The following is a 14,562-nucleotide window of genomic DNA, read 5'->3' on the forward strand; positions in this document are numbered from 1 at the left end:
GTTCAAACTGTGCTTATAATGTGCTCAAACTGAGCATATTAGTTATGCTCAGAATGCAAGAAAGATTAAAGGGGGGATGCAGACATGACCAAATGCTGCAGCTACAGATCAGCAATTCCTGTCTCATTCTGCCTGAGAGCTCATAACTGCTTCAGGATACATTTCTCAGTCATGACCTTGCTCTTGATTGCCTTCACTGTGAAGTCACTAGTTACTGGTTAGGATGATTAACACATATAGATTGATCTGCGCAAATGTAGCAGCTATTTTTCTGAAAAGTCATCTTTTTAGTATTGCATTAACATAGCAAGTAAAAAAACTACCCAAAAACTCAGTGTAGCATACAAGTTAACACCATGTTTGTTGTGCCCACCAACAGGGAGTGATACAAAATCCCATATGCCATAAGAGAAGACCACCCACCACCTCTCTGGTGTGGGATACAGTGTCTTTAAGACTGTGTGTCTTGGGCATCCAGGCCACCACACTGGAGAGGAGCTGGAAGCAAGATCGCATTTGGGGACAGAGGAGCAGGATAGCATGGGTGAATAATATCACTTGTAGGAAATATATGGGGAGGAAGGTCTTCCTAAAGGAGCAAAAAGGCACAGGGATGGCAGTGGGCTGTTTGGTTTAGACAAAATGAGTACCTAGGCCGGGATACATGGTGCACAGCTGAATTCTCTGACCATTTTTATTCCCATTTCCCAGCTGTGCCATCACAAGTGATGACAGGTAGGTCTAAGGCTCGGTCCCTTGTGACTGAAAACAAACTACAGGAACTACCACTTACTTGAGTTTCTGCATGCCTGATGCCTCCTGGCGTTTCGGTGGCTGCATTAAGTCATGTTAAGGCCATGGCTGGAGGCCTGAGGATTCCAGTACCAGGTTCTGAAATGAGTAACCCTAACCCTAACTTAAAATAGGATATTGCTGATATATCAATTCTATCAAACTTGTTCTCTGAAGCATGTCTTAAAACCTGTAATGCTCCTTTAGGATAAACCATTAATTAATGTCTCATTTGCACAAAGCCACAGTCTCTTTCTACTTGGTCAATACATTAGTCAGGATTAAGCCCATATTCTTTACTAGTACCTAAAACCTAGCCTCTGACAGAGATTTAAAGGATGTTTCATACAATTAAAGGGACATAATTGAACTTGCCATTTTCAGTTTTTGAGCTTAGCTCTGAACTAAAGTGCAACTGAAAAATATATACAAAACCTGAAATCATCACGGCTTTGCAATATCTAGCTTTAAAGATGTTTCATGATTATCTTAAACAGAACAACCCAGCAGGAGAATTTTTTTTTCTTTAATAAAGGATTTATGAAGCTGAAGGGAAAATAAAGGCGGGGGGGGGAGAAAAAAAAAACCTCAACTTTTCTCTCTGAAAATTAAACAGCCAACTGTCAAGGCTGATTCTTTGAAGTCTACTGCATAAACTTTCCTAACTCCGTACTTAGTATAGCTAACCCATAACTCAGTTAGGTATCCTAAACCATTCATCAGGCTTGAGTTATCCCTATAGCTGGGACAAGGAAACCTCAAATTCATACAGAGACATTAAGTGAAATACTTCTCCAATTAATAAGATGTTCACAAAATGTTTCCAGTCCTGTAAGTCAGTTTTATTTAAAAAATAGAGTCCAAACATTGTTTTTCAATAAGGTGCAACATATATACTGTTTTCTACAATAAAAACCAAAAAAGCCAGCTGAAAACAGAGCAATACTGTATTCATATTGTCATTCCAACACGGAGTCAGTGGGTCTCCTGTAATTCTTAAACATTTTTTTTCTGCTTCATCAAAGCATAAGTATCAATAATCAGTATTACTGTGACAGCCAAAGGCTCTGGCTCTGGCTACTATAATCCATATTCTGTACTTTTACAATAAACTTTCTGGTACAGATTGCTTCAAATACACATCAGAAGCTGAATGCAACAGAACATATAGTTCATGCAAAACAAAGGTACAATACTGAATTTGCATCATTCAAAGATTTTTATTTTCTTGTTTAGCCTGACATCTTTGAAGTCCAACTGCTTGAATAAGAGGATTGAGCTGAGGTTGCATAAAGGGAGCACTATATACTGAAGTACTTACGTAACTCTAAGATTGATCAGGCTACGTGACTGTCTTGAGCTCTACAAATTCAAATAAATACTTAAGGCTGAGATCTGTCTCTTGGAGCCTAGTCAGCAACTTCTGAGACATATTTGGGAATACAGATGGAAAAAAGTGACAGGTAATGGGCTTGGCATGTGGAAATACATTGAATCATTACATCATAACTGCATTTTCTGAGAAAAGCATGTTATTAATTTATATTAGGAGTGTTCCCTATTCAAATACTTGTACTAAGAGCAATGAAGACTGTAGTATGGAGGAGGCTTTCTAATTAGCAAAGTCTGTCCAGTTTCAAAGCCCTCCAAAGTCATTCTAGCCTCAGCCTTGATAATGCTGAGCAGCTGAAGTTAGCAATGACTATGCCATTTCTGGAAATCAAAATATCTGTCCCTGCTCTAAAGGGGCCAAATGTATTTTGAACAGACATTGGAACGAGGAGCAACATTACACATCCAAAGCTTTTTTCTTTGACCCCTTAGATGTTTAAACCATCCCATCTAAAGAGGAATGCAATTGATAGAAAAGAGCTGTACACCCATTTACCTGCCTTCCACTTGGATAGTAGTCCCAGGGTCAAACTGCACCCACAGTAAGTGCATAAATCTCAGTTCCTTCTGTTGTTTCTTACAAACCACTATGCTGGGTTTATGGATCCTGTTCTTATGCCCTGAGGGCTCCTCTTATACAGTCTAATGAGACAATGCAACAGGCTATCACAGGGTTGAATGTTGGTTTTAGTGGATCGGATGTCTGGGTGTTAATGGAAATTAACCACACAAGTTTATGCCTACACATATCCACAGGCTGAGCTTAAACTGATAACTCAAGTAAATGCCCAAGTAAGTTTGTATTCAGGGCCCATTTAACCTCAGTTAAGTGACTCCAGGTCTTTTTCTCTGGAAATGACAGGTTTTTTTCAGTGTTGATAAAACATCCTGGCTCCTGTTAGCAAACATTACCCTCAGTACTGTGAATGCTCTTCAGAATTAGCTCTGCTATGCACTAGGTTATAATGCCACATGGACTGAAATTTTCTTCACTAACAGAGAAGGCTTTAGACCACTCTTTTCCCCTAACACATAGGAAGCCTTGAGTTTGACTTCAAATAGCAGATGAATTCACTTCCCAATTTACCTCCCTTGGCTTATGAGCAAAAGAGGTATCTAGAAGTGTTTCAGTGGGAAGAGTACACCCTCTTGTTTCCTATGTAAATACAAAGGAATATTGAGAAATATTCGTCAAATACGTATGTCTTAACAACAAGAGCTAGAAAAGTGAAAATTAGAACACAGTTTCTGCTTTAATTTCAGAACAAGACTGCTCTCAAAGACTGATATTTATAGCAATCTAAATCTAAAGATTGCTATTTATCTCAGCCCAAATCCCTTAGATTTTAGTGGTTCTGGATAGAAACTGACATTTGTACTAAGCCCTACTTGGGTTTAGATGTGGAAATGAACTGATTTTATTTCATGATGGCATCTCTGTTCAAATGAGGAAATCCAGTGTTTATGAGCTTGATTGTTGACTAAGTTGGTTTTTACAAGTTTGAATGATGACAGCTTCACAGAAAAATAGAAGAAAAAACAATATTTTGTTGCATTTCCTATTTTCAGAAGGAAAGGGTTGCTTAGTTCTGTAGTTTACAGTTTTAACAATATCACTTTAATAATACATTGTACTACAGATGTTCAGTTAACAAAAAGTTACACTGAAATATTTATGGGCTTTGGCCAGAGCTACGTATATTTATGTTAGACTGTTGTGAACACTATTGTTAAAGGGAGTACTTAGCAGATTAAAATTATCCCTTTACTTCCGTTTCTTTTACTTAAACAATTTGGGCCATACTTTGTGTGAATGCAGTGGGACATGCCAGAAGGAAGCAGGGTTACTGGAGATAAGAGGTGGAATTTGCAACATGTACCTTCAGGCATCTAACTTAGGCTACACCTGGCTAGTTGTCTCAGTTCAGGCACACAATTATCATGTACATTGCCTACAAGTTGGATCAACAGTTTGGCTTTTGTCTGGAGTAAGACACAGGCTCTTCTGGCATGATAGCTCTCCACTCCTATCTTTCCATAAAGACCATCTGGATGCAATGGACGTGAGCTACCAGTATCTGTATGGACTTGAATAAAAATAGCAGAAGTCGTAGATGTCTAAATGAAGGGACCAGACTCTCAGAGGGTCTGAAGGGATTCAGGGCACCTAAGTTAAGATGCAACCTCTCTCCAAGCTTTAAGCTTATAAAGCAAACACTGGGCAGTGTGGATTATGTGTTACTGAGAGTATTGGTATTCTGTTCCTGACAGCAGTATTGACCAAAGTGCTAGTGTGTTAACACAGAAAATGCTGGTTCTGTGCATCTCGCATAGAACCTGAACAAGGGTTTAGGGCAATTTACTATTTTTACCTGAATGATTTGGAGGTTCCTGCCATGGACTGTTAAATCTTGTGTTCTTGGTGCAAACAGATCAGTAGCTAAAGCTTTGCTATTGTCGTTTGAATTCTCAGGCCCTTTGATCTTATCCAGCGGTAGTGTTATGGGGAGGGCTTCCATATTCCTGTGACTGGCAGATGCATAAAAAGTAGATCTGCTACAGAATAACTTAAATTAACTTCAGCAATCTCTTGACAGGTGCAGACAAATGCCAAGAAATAGTGGTGACGAAAAGAGAATAAACGGAAAATGAGGAATCAATGCAGAACTTCATTAGTTTGTGAAAAATGATGATGTACACAAGAGGAGACAGGTGGGAGATCTCATGTCTTGTCATTAACATTGATGAGAGATAGATACCAGTCTCCCTTTAGTGCCTTTGAAAATTCCTCCATGGGTCTCCATGGTTTTTCCTGTTGCCACAGCAAACCACATAGTACTAAATATTACAGTACCTGTATGCAAAATTGCATAGAGAAATAATAAATCCTTACAAATAAGTCACATTTCAACATTAATAAAGGGAGGTTGATTGACATAAATGCTAAACTGTATAAAATTCAAAGGACTAAAGCAGGGAGCAGGGACACTGCATTTTAAAGTGAATTGAAGTGTGCTCTTGCTCCTTTACCGCCAGTCTCTATTCACTTAACTTTTACAAAAATAAATGAAGATGACAAAATTTTTCATTTTAAAATATGACAATTTTTTCCCTCACGAAAATGGTATAATTCAGTAGCATATAAATAGCCATGACTTCAGTAACAAAAACAACTGAGATTGCTCATATACACTCTTTAGTTTGGAACACAGATCTTTACAGCTCTTACATAGCTGATACACAGACAACGTCTTGCAAGTCTTCACACCTGCCTCAAGAGTTACTCTGAACACTGGTGCATCCCACTGGTGCTCCTGGTTCTTTGTCTCTAAGCACCACATCACTTACTTACACCCACCAACGCTCCAATTGAGCTGTTGGGAATCTCATTAAGGAAACACAGCTTGATGTCTGCAGCTGTTCAGAGTTTCTAAACTGCCTTCCTCATTAAATAAGTGCCATCCTGCACACGTTCCCTCTGTCAGAGGCATATTGGGCCATTCTTCATACACATTAAATTTTCTCTTCAAACAAAACGAAACACCAAACATAGCCTTTGTGTTAATCTAGAAGGGATTCCTTTGGGGTTACTTTCTTCTTCCCTTACCAGTCTAGTTAAACATGATAGATTCAGGGTCCTGGTTTGCCATTTGAGCCATATGTCTTAATACATCCTTTTTAGTTATGATACCCAGCAGCCTCCTAGAAGAGAAAAGGAAAGGAAAGGTCAACAGTCATCTCATATATCATCCCTTTTTTTTTTTTCCTGTTCAACTGCAGGGACATTTTGTAAGTAAGAGCTTTCATATAGCACTGTCCATCTCATCCATTTCCCACTGATTGTCTTTTATAAAAAGCATTCTCACCTCATGTATTTTTACACCAGTCATGATCATTAAGTGAGATACTTCGGGTTGTTACCCTTTTCTTATTGGGAACATGATCGAGTAAGGAGCTACAACTACTGACACTTTGTACAACAAAATAATGAGTTTCCGTAGGCACAGGCTACAGAGGACTAACAGCACAAAACCAAAGCACCAGTGCCCTGAGCTAGGGCATGGGGTTTAGTAACACATGAGCTAAGATAAAGCACAGGCTTACTTTCATAAAGTCTCTCTGCTCAGCAGCATAATTCCTTCAAATCTGAGCAATAATTTCTCGTTTATGTGAACCTAAATGAATTACATATATATATATACTTATCTGTCAGGAAAAATAAGGCCTGTGGGATGTCTAGCCCCAAGAGTCAAAACTTCCCTAAGCTCCAGCATTCAAGGGCTTTCATTTCCAGTCTTTGAAGGCCACAAGGCCAGTACTGAATTTTGCGACTATGTAATAGTTATAGTTTTTCCATCTTTCATTTAATGAAAGTGCTGGAACTCAAGATCAAAATGTCCAAATGCAGGCACCTGGAATCAGCACCAGCCTGTGTCCTGAAAATGGCACCTATCTTCTTAATACTGAGGACACTGCGTCAACAGTAACAGCTGATATGCAGTATTTTGGGTGGGGAAAAAAAAGGGGGGGAGGGGGGCTTTTTGCAGAAGACTGAATTTTAGTGTTCTGTATTCAAAAAATTTTGCTCTGTTTTTGCTATCCTGTTGTAAAGTTTCTTCTTACTGCTAGATCCTGGGATGAGCAATGATCCCAAAATAGCTCATATCCCACTGGAATAATGGGGTGTTATTTCTGGTGCTCACAGTGCAGCTTTTTACTCTCCTAATTTTATGTTTGTCCTCACTTCTTCAGCTGGCTTTTGTGGACTTTCAGTTTATATGCCTTTCCAGTTTCCATTAAAGAAAGCTGAACAGATCAATTTTCTTCCACTGACATCATTATCATAGTCTTCATAAGCATCTAATCTAGAAATGTGTGTTTAGAAACACACACATTCTTTGCAAATAATGCTACTTGCCAGATCTGCCTCTGTTGAAAACTGAACAATAGTGGAAGCCAAAACAGTTTCTTTTGTATTTATCATTACCTTATCTGAATGACAATACACTAAGGATTTCGGAGAAATAATCTTAATGAAACATAACACCCAGCAAGTGCCATTTTGCTTCTCAAATAATCTTAATGAAACATAACACCCAGCAAGAGCCATTTTGCTTCTCAATCCAACTTCTTTCACTGCCCTGGAGAGACATTGGGTGAGCTTCCCTTATTCTTCTAGTCACGAAATAGACAAAATCAAAATAGTCACTTGACTGTCTCAAAGGTGCCAATTAATTAACTGCTGTCTATACTTGACCTTAAACAGGAAAAACAGTGGGTTTAGAATCACAGAATCAGCTAGGTTGGAAAAGACCTTTAAGATCATCTAGTCCAAACTTTACCCCAGTATCGCCAAGTTCACCACTAAACCATGTCACTAAACACCTCATCTACACGGTTTTTGAACTCTTCCAGGGACAGTGATTCCACCACTTCCCTGGGAGCCCTGTTCCAATGCCTGATTACCCTCCCTGTGAAGAAATTTTTCCTAATATCCAATCTAAACCTCACCTTGAGGCCATTTCCTCTTGTCCTATCACTTATAACTTGGGAGATAGCCACCTCCTTGCTCCATCCTTCTTTCAGGTAGTTGTAGAGAGCAACGAGGTCCCCCCTGAGCCTTCTCTGCTTCAGACTAAAAACCCCAGTTCCCTCAAGCTGTTCCTCATAAGTCTTGTGCTAAGAAAATCTCCCCACATTCTCTAAGCGTGCTTGACTCAGCATCTACTCACCCACTGCGAGTGACAAGACACTGCCGGAGCCCGAGTTTCCGGAAAATATCTACCACAGTCTCCATTGGTGTGTGGTCAGTGACAGTGAAAGGGCTCAGGTTGAGAATACGCCGCAGCTTCAGTGGATGGGGACTGTTGGGTGGCAGTTCGGGGGGGTCTTCAGTGAAGTACACAATGGAGTTGCTCACCACCCCATCCTGACGCTGTCTTGCATTCTCTGTACAATAGAAAGTTCAAGGCACAGAGTGAGTTAGGTTTGATAACAAAACAAAAAAATACCCTCCCTTGGAAAGCAAAGGTAGTAGATGCTTTTTGTCTTTAATGTACTGAGATCCCAGAAGTTCGGGTTACTCAGCAAACTTGAGTTTCCTTGAAGCAATCATGAGTGATATTTTTACAAACACATACTTTTTCTTGGTTAGGATATTTTTCTGAATAAATATGTAGCTCATTGCATTCGCAAACATCACTAATCCAGTTTCTGTCAAACTCAAATGATTATAATATCATTTCCTCCATTGTGAGAATCACAACGGAAGCTTCTATTATATGCCTGAAGGAATGGAGTCAGCAGCTGTGTATGGTCCCAGCTGGCATGGAGCACTATGTTTGTTCCCAGACATTCTCAGTGGAGTTGGGAAAATCTGGGCATGGTGAATGGATTTCTGAACACAAAGCTAAGGAAAGGCCAATTCACATCCTAGGGATGTAGGTTGGTGTGGATGATGTTCTAGACCAGCAAATCTCTCTAGCGTGTCGAGGGGAACTTTATGGGTTTGCACTTAATTCCTTAAGTAGTGTTTGCACATCTACATTTTAATAGGGCAGAAAAAAATAGCATCTTACTTAAAGGAAAATAGTAAAGGGAGGAGCAATATATACCAATAAATGAGTCTGATACATTTTTTCCTCGATGGTACGTATTTGACAACTTTTGAAAGTTCAAAAGCTACCACTCATACTTTGATCAAGCTGTGAAGTGAAATTCACACTACATCTGGAGTTTACATCAACAATATAAGCCTTTTAGTTAAAAGTATGCTCCAAGAAGAATTCTTAGCATCGAAGGGGTTTATTTTCTTTGTATTTTTTACCTGATTTCTACTTGATACCGCAGGGCACAAAAAATATATGAGATGGATTTCCAAATGATAGACAACTTCTCTGTCCCCCGAATAAGCATATTATGTTTGGCTCTAAGGGTTTAACTCTGCCTTCTTTGTTCTTTTTTTTTTTTTTTTTATAAATTCTTGGAAATGGTTAGAAGAATTATCTTTGATTAATATAGGTTGCTCCTGTTCTTGAGAGGTACAGCAAATCAGACGTACTCAAACTGTGTGTATATATTCTTGGAGAGCATTGCCATCAATCAAAGTGCAGAAACCTGCTCCTGTGACTTGTAATGTGTAGACAGTAATGGTTTCCAACATGTTCCAGCTGCATTTTTTTCCCTTTAATGATCATTGTCTTGTAATATTTCTGGAACTGGAGCAGTGCTGGCTCAAACCTAGTATCAGTACAGTACATGATTTTCAACCTTCTCACCCCACATATTACAAGGCCTATTGCAATTTATAGGAATGATCTCTGAGAATGAGATCTCTGTCTCATCTTGTTTTGCTTCATACATCTAATTTCAAGTGTGAATATGCCTGCATAGCTCTTTGATATACGATCTGTGCTAAAAGGTAACATTAATCAAACTGAAGGTAACTCCCACCCTTTGATAAAAAACCTCGACAGCTAGGTATTTCCTTTCCAAAGCAGCACCCAAAGCAATAGGCCCAAGCATTTCTGTTACCACATTGCTGTTCCCAAGGCAGCAATGACCCTGGACAACAGTGATTAGCCAAAGCCATGACTTCACTCTTCAAAGTCAAACATCTCTCTGGAGAAATCTGAATGATGTAGTACTATTGAGCAAATTCTGTGGCATCAGAAAAATGGTGGACTTTGTATGCAGTCTCACAGGATGGGAGAGTTAGGGTAAAGGTAAAAGGGAAGAACAGATCGTTTTTGCAATCAGCAGGTAAGAAAAACAGACATAGATTAACAGAAAGGCAAAGAAAATAGATGATGATGTCTGTTTTTACAAAGTAATCTATGCAGAAGGCATTGTCATAGCTAGACAGTGAATTAGTTCTCCCAAATGCAAAACGGCTTCTCATACTCAAGAGTTCACAGTTCACAGCCTATATTAACTACATTGCTCTCTCAGCTCCACATTGGGAAATGTACATTGTACAGGCCACCTGGCTTGTGTCCAAGACTCTGACTTTTGTACAATGCCTCTGAAGCTGGCCAAATTTAAGAGCAGTTCTACAGGGTCAAATACACACCTTTGTAAGACTATAAAGTAGGTGCCATCTTAAATGTAGATACCTATTCTCAGAGGGTGACTTTGCCTACCCGACCTGCATACCTGCTCAACAAGGACCAGTGGAAGGACACAGTCCTCCTCAAGATGCTTCTGAGCAATTGGAAGTGGCATTGCTATTCACTTTACAGGGACCAGATGCATTTCTAGAGCATGCTTAGCCCTCCACCCAGTAAGAAAAAAGGTTACATAGGGGTAAATCGTGAGGCAGAACAGCATTTGAACAGACGTTTGATGTGAGACTCAATAGCTGTTGCCTTCATCCAAGACGTCAGTTGTGTGAAGGAAGTGGAGTACTTCTGCAGAGTATTCCCTGGGCCACCCCACTGCTGATGCACAATGTATTGGGCCAGAGAAAGAAGCTGAAGCTTCTTGGTTGAAAGCACATCTCCGTGTAGCATCATGCATTGTCATACTAGTTCGAACTGAGAAGGCATTTTGCAGGGCATAATGCACTGAGAGAAGAGATACTGTTGTGGGCTTTTCAGAAGATCTCATTCCCTGGCTACAGGGCTGCACAAAAGGGGCTCCTACTGTTCACAGACATCCCTCCAATATGTCTGGATGCTGTCAGGCTGATCAGGAGATAAGAACCTGAGCAGGAGATAAGAACCTGAACAGGAGAATAAAAAATGCTTTCCCGTATGTGATGTTTACCTCTTGGTAAGTAATTTTATAGTTTATGAAGACCTAGTGTATGGCCCCATGAACACAGCTATGAAGCAGGCTGAGGTGAAGGTCTGCAACACATTAGCTACTCTGTGGTAATGAGCAGCAATGACTTCTGCAATAAATGCAAAGCAACTTTGGCCTTCAAGTGAGAGAGGATTAGCTATGAAAAAGTTGCTAGCATGGTACAGAACTAGTGTTTTGCCCTGCCCTGTACTGAAACCATGTACTATATCTTTTGGGAAAGTGAAACCAAATCCAGATTTTGAGTCACAAAGACACAAACCATACTGGAAAGATTAACTGTTTATCACAGAGTCAGCACAGAATGACATCAGGAGCTGTCATACTCAACCAAAGAGAAAAAGGGTCACCAAAGGTCCCTGACAGCTGGGGATTTTAGGAAAACTAATGTATGCGGAGAAGGTTTTGATTTTTAAGTCTCAGTTCTGCCTTAGATCTTATGAATGTTCTTAATTAGAGCTGATCAGGAAACAGTACCTTTTCCTCTGGAAAATGTGGAGGCCAAAGAAACAGTTTTCGAACAGGAAAGTGTTTTGATCTAAAATATTTGCTGAGTCTATTTTTAACTGATTTCTTCATTATCAGTACATAGCTAGACATTTTCACACATCTCCTAGCAAGCCCATTCAGCCATGTTTGCATTTATGACCTGAATCAAAAGATTCAGGTGCCCAAACTTCTCCGACTTGCTTCAGACAGCATCTGATCTTTTTGCTTTTAAAGTGAGGGCTCTGTATCTTCACTCCATGCAATTTTCCCACCAACATACAGTACAATGATACTCTACTCACTTACTTATTGCAAGAATCAGCTCTCGTCTCTGTGCAAACCCAATAAGTCTCTCTGAGTCTTTCGAAACCACTACTGGAAAGCCATTGTAGTCAGTCTCCTTGATTAGTGTCTCAACATCCTCCACTGTCATGCTGTCCTGTGTCAGAACAGAGAGAGGAGCTTCACCACGCCTTGGTCTCATGACATCAGTTGCCAGGGTTCGGTGGGTGAATTCATCCTTCACATCCAGAAACGGGTAGCCATTCAGATGAATGTGAGCTTCATAGATCCCTTCTTTCCCAAAGGCATCTGCCACCCACTTGCTTGTGACAGCTGCAGCCATAAGAGGTACGATGTACTCCAGGCCTCCAGTTAGCTCAAACATAATCACCACCAGAGAGACTGTCATTCGAGTAACACCACCTGCCAACAAGGAAAGCAGTCAAGTTTCCCTCAATGCTCTTGAAGTATACATACTAAGCAACTCATTTACATTTTTGAGTCTTACACTCACAAAGGCATGAGATTATTCATCTTTCCCTTATACTTTCCCTTATACTTTGTGAAGTATTTTTGGGCTTATTTCACTGAAGAAAGAGAATATTAATCTACTGCAATTTTCATCAAAAAGATTGAGTGAACTTGCTCAAGCCAAAGATGATAACACTGAAAAGCAAATAATGAATGCTAAAAGACTGAGCTGTCAAACTAGAAAGCATGCTAAAAAAAAACCAGCTATATTGGATACTTGAGAAACTGAATCCTGCCATTAGCCCTCTGAAATAACTCCAAGAATCAGCTGAGTACCATGAGGGGGTCAGGTAGAAGCACTGGGAGCTGGACTTCATATTGATTAACCAATCATATTCATACTGGAGTGAAAGCTAAGCATTATCTTTGGGTATGACACAGTTACAAAATCCTATGTAAGGATAGCTTAGAGCCACTGCAAGAGCTATGTTACAGCTTAAACCCTAGCTTTTGATACCAGTATAACATACAGTTTGAACTGCATACAACTTGTTCTGAGGCCACATAGGCATGCAGCTGCAGACAGGCTTGTAGCTGTATTTTCTAACCTAGTCTTTATGTATTAATTTCACAAGCAAGCTCCTTACTCCTTCAGTTTACATTAAAGGATAAAAATAATCACATAACCGCAGACAAGTATGCGTATATCACTGAATTATTAGGTAACATTTCTTTGCCTCTGTTCAAAAGGTAAAAGTAATAAATCTACTATTTTTACGCCTCAAAATACAGCACCATTTTAGATGAGAGACATCAAAAACAGGTCATTAGAAGATGCTTTTAATCTAGCAGCATACAGGAAAATTAAATTGTTGATTATTTAATGTGATGATCCAGATATGACTTTCATCTGGGGAATGCCTTAAACTTCTGACTCTGAAAAGCTGAGAGCAGATACTAGAGTAAGGAGCATTTAATACTTACTCTGTATCTCTTACTTTAAGCAATTCAGGTCTTGAGCTTAAGAATGAGCAGTGACCATTCTGCTATGTGTCTCACTATACCATTAAGGTCACTGCACCACAATTTGGAACTTTTAAAAGAGAAAGTGATTGCTGACTAGAAGATCAAATGCAATATAAGACCAACATTTTTGTGCATCATTTGTTTTATGAACATTACAATCATTTATGGACAAGAGGAAGTGTTTTAGTGGCTTTGACAGTAAGATTCATCCTAGCTATTTAATGTGCCTACACTACTGTAGGTGTTCACATCAAAAGGGGTGATCCAGGTTGCCTTTATAATCTCTGGAGGAAAACAGGCATTTTTGAGGCCAAAAATCTTTTCATCTGCTAATTTGCCAGGTTTTAGATGTCTATTGCCCGATAATGCTGATCATTCCAGCATCTCATTTTTCTGTTTTGCCCGTGAAGGGTATCAACACAGCTAGGTCAGATGCTGACATCTACATTACAGACATTAAATTTAGACAAGCAAATTCCGCCTTTCCTTTTTTCCTCTACAACTGACTGCACAAGTGATCCTGCTTTTCAAATATGAGACTCCAAGACTGAAATTTTTCTAGCTTTTCCCTGAATATATCTTCCATTTCAAAACTACCCAATAATATTAATCATGTCTTATACTTCTCCACTATTATTTCATCATCTGATGATTGTGTCAGCAGCAACAAAAAGAAGAGGCAGAACATATAAGTACAGAAGGGGTAAAGTATGATCAGGCAAAAACATGTTCAGATTATATGCTTGTAACATTCCTGTTGCATCTAAGACCAGAAATTTGATATGTCAGGTATTATCCAAAGATCTTGCTTTAATAGTTAACAGATCATTCCTGTTATATTCAATAATCCCATTGATTGGATGTAATCAGATATTGGCCTAAACCAGGATACAGCCCAGTTGGCCATATGTGACACACAGCCAAAATAAGACCCATAATTTTTACCTCTGTGTAGCTTAAAGTTTGGCCAGAACTGGGAAGTGTGTTTCTTGCACTGAGAAAGAGCACAGTCTAAACATGGAAGTAGCTTTAGTCCAGCTACAGCGGATTTCACTACATCGAAAGGGCAAGAACAAAAAAAAAAAAACCACAAAAAACTCCAAAACGAACCAAACCAACCAAACAAAAAAGCAAAAACACTCTTCCTTGAAAACCTGTCACCTAACTTAATTTTTTTTTATTTCTATGTGGTTCTTGGCAGGAGTTTTTTTTTAACAAGGAGTAGGCATTGGTTACTACAAGCCTCTGTTGTTAACTACCTGGCAGATCCCTAGAGAGACCACTCTAGAGAAAGTTGCCTGTGCTTTA

General features: G+C 39.4%; 1 protein-coding gene across 4 annotated transcripts in view; it reads right to left on the bottom strand.

Moving 5' to 3' along the window:
* Positions 1-1,612: 1,612 nt before the first annotated feature.
* The window catches only part of CLCN4 (chloride voltage-gated channel 4), a 45,470-nt gene continuing 32,520 nt past the window's right edge, over positions 1,613-14,562 (bottom strand). For 3 of the 4 annotated variants that reach the window (XM_065677463.1, XM_065677464.1, XM_065677462.1), the window contains 3 exons: positions 11,782-12,180; positions 7,917-8,133; positions 1,613-5,886 (listed from right to left, as the gene is read on the bottom strand). In XM_065677463.1, coding sequence (XP_065533535.1) covers positions 5,796-5,886; positions 7,917-8,133; positions 11,782-12,180 — 707 coding nt within the window. In that variant the 3' untranslated portion in view covers positions 1,613-5,795. Of the gene's footprint in view, positions 5,887-7,916; positions 8,134-11,777; positions 12,181-14,562 lie in introns of those variants that run through there. The other variant, XM_065677465.1, reaches the window with a different exon arrangement.

This window comes from Lathamus discolor, chromosome 4 (assembly GCF_037157495.1).
Source record: "Lathamus discolor isolate bLatDis1 chromosome 4, bLatDis1.hap1, whole genome shotgun sequence".
Taxonomy (NCBI): domain Eukaryota; kingdom Metazoa; phylum Chordata; class Aves; order Psittaciformes; family Psittacidae; genus Lathamus; species Lathamus discolor.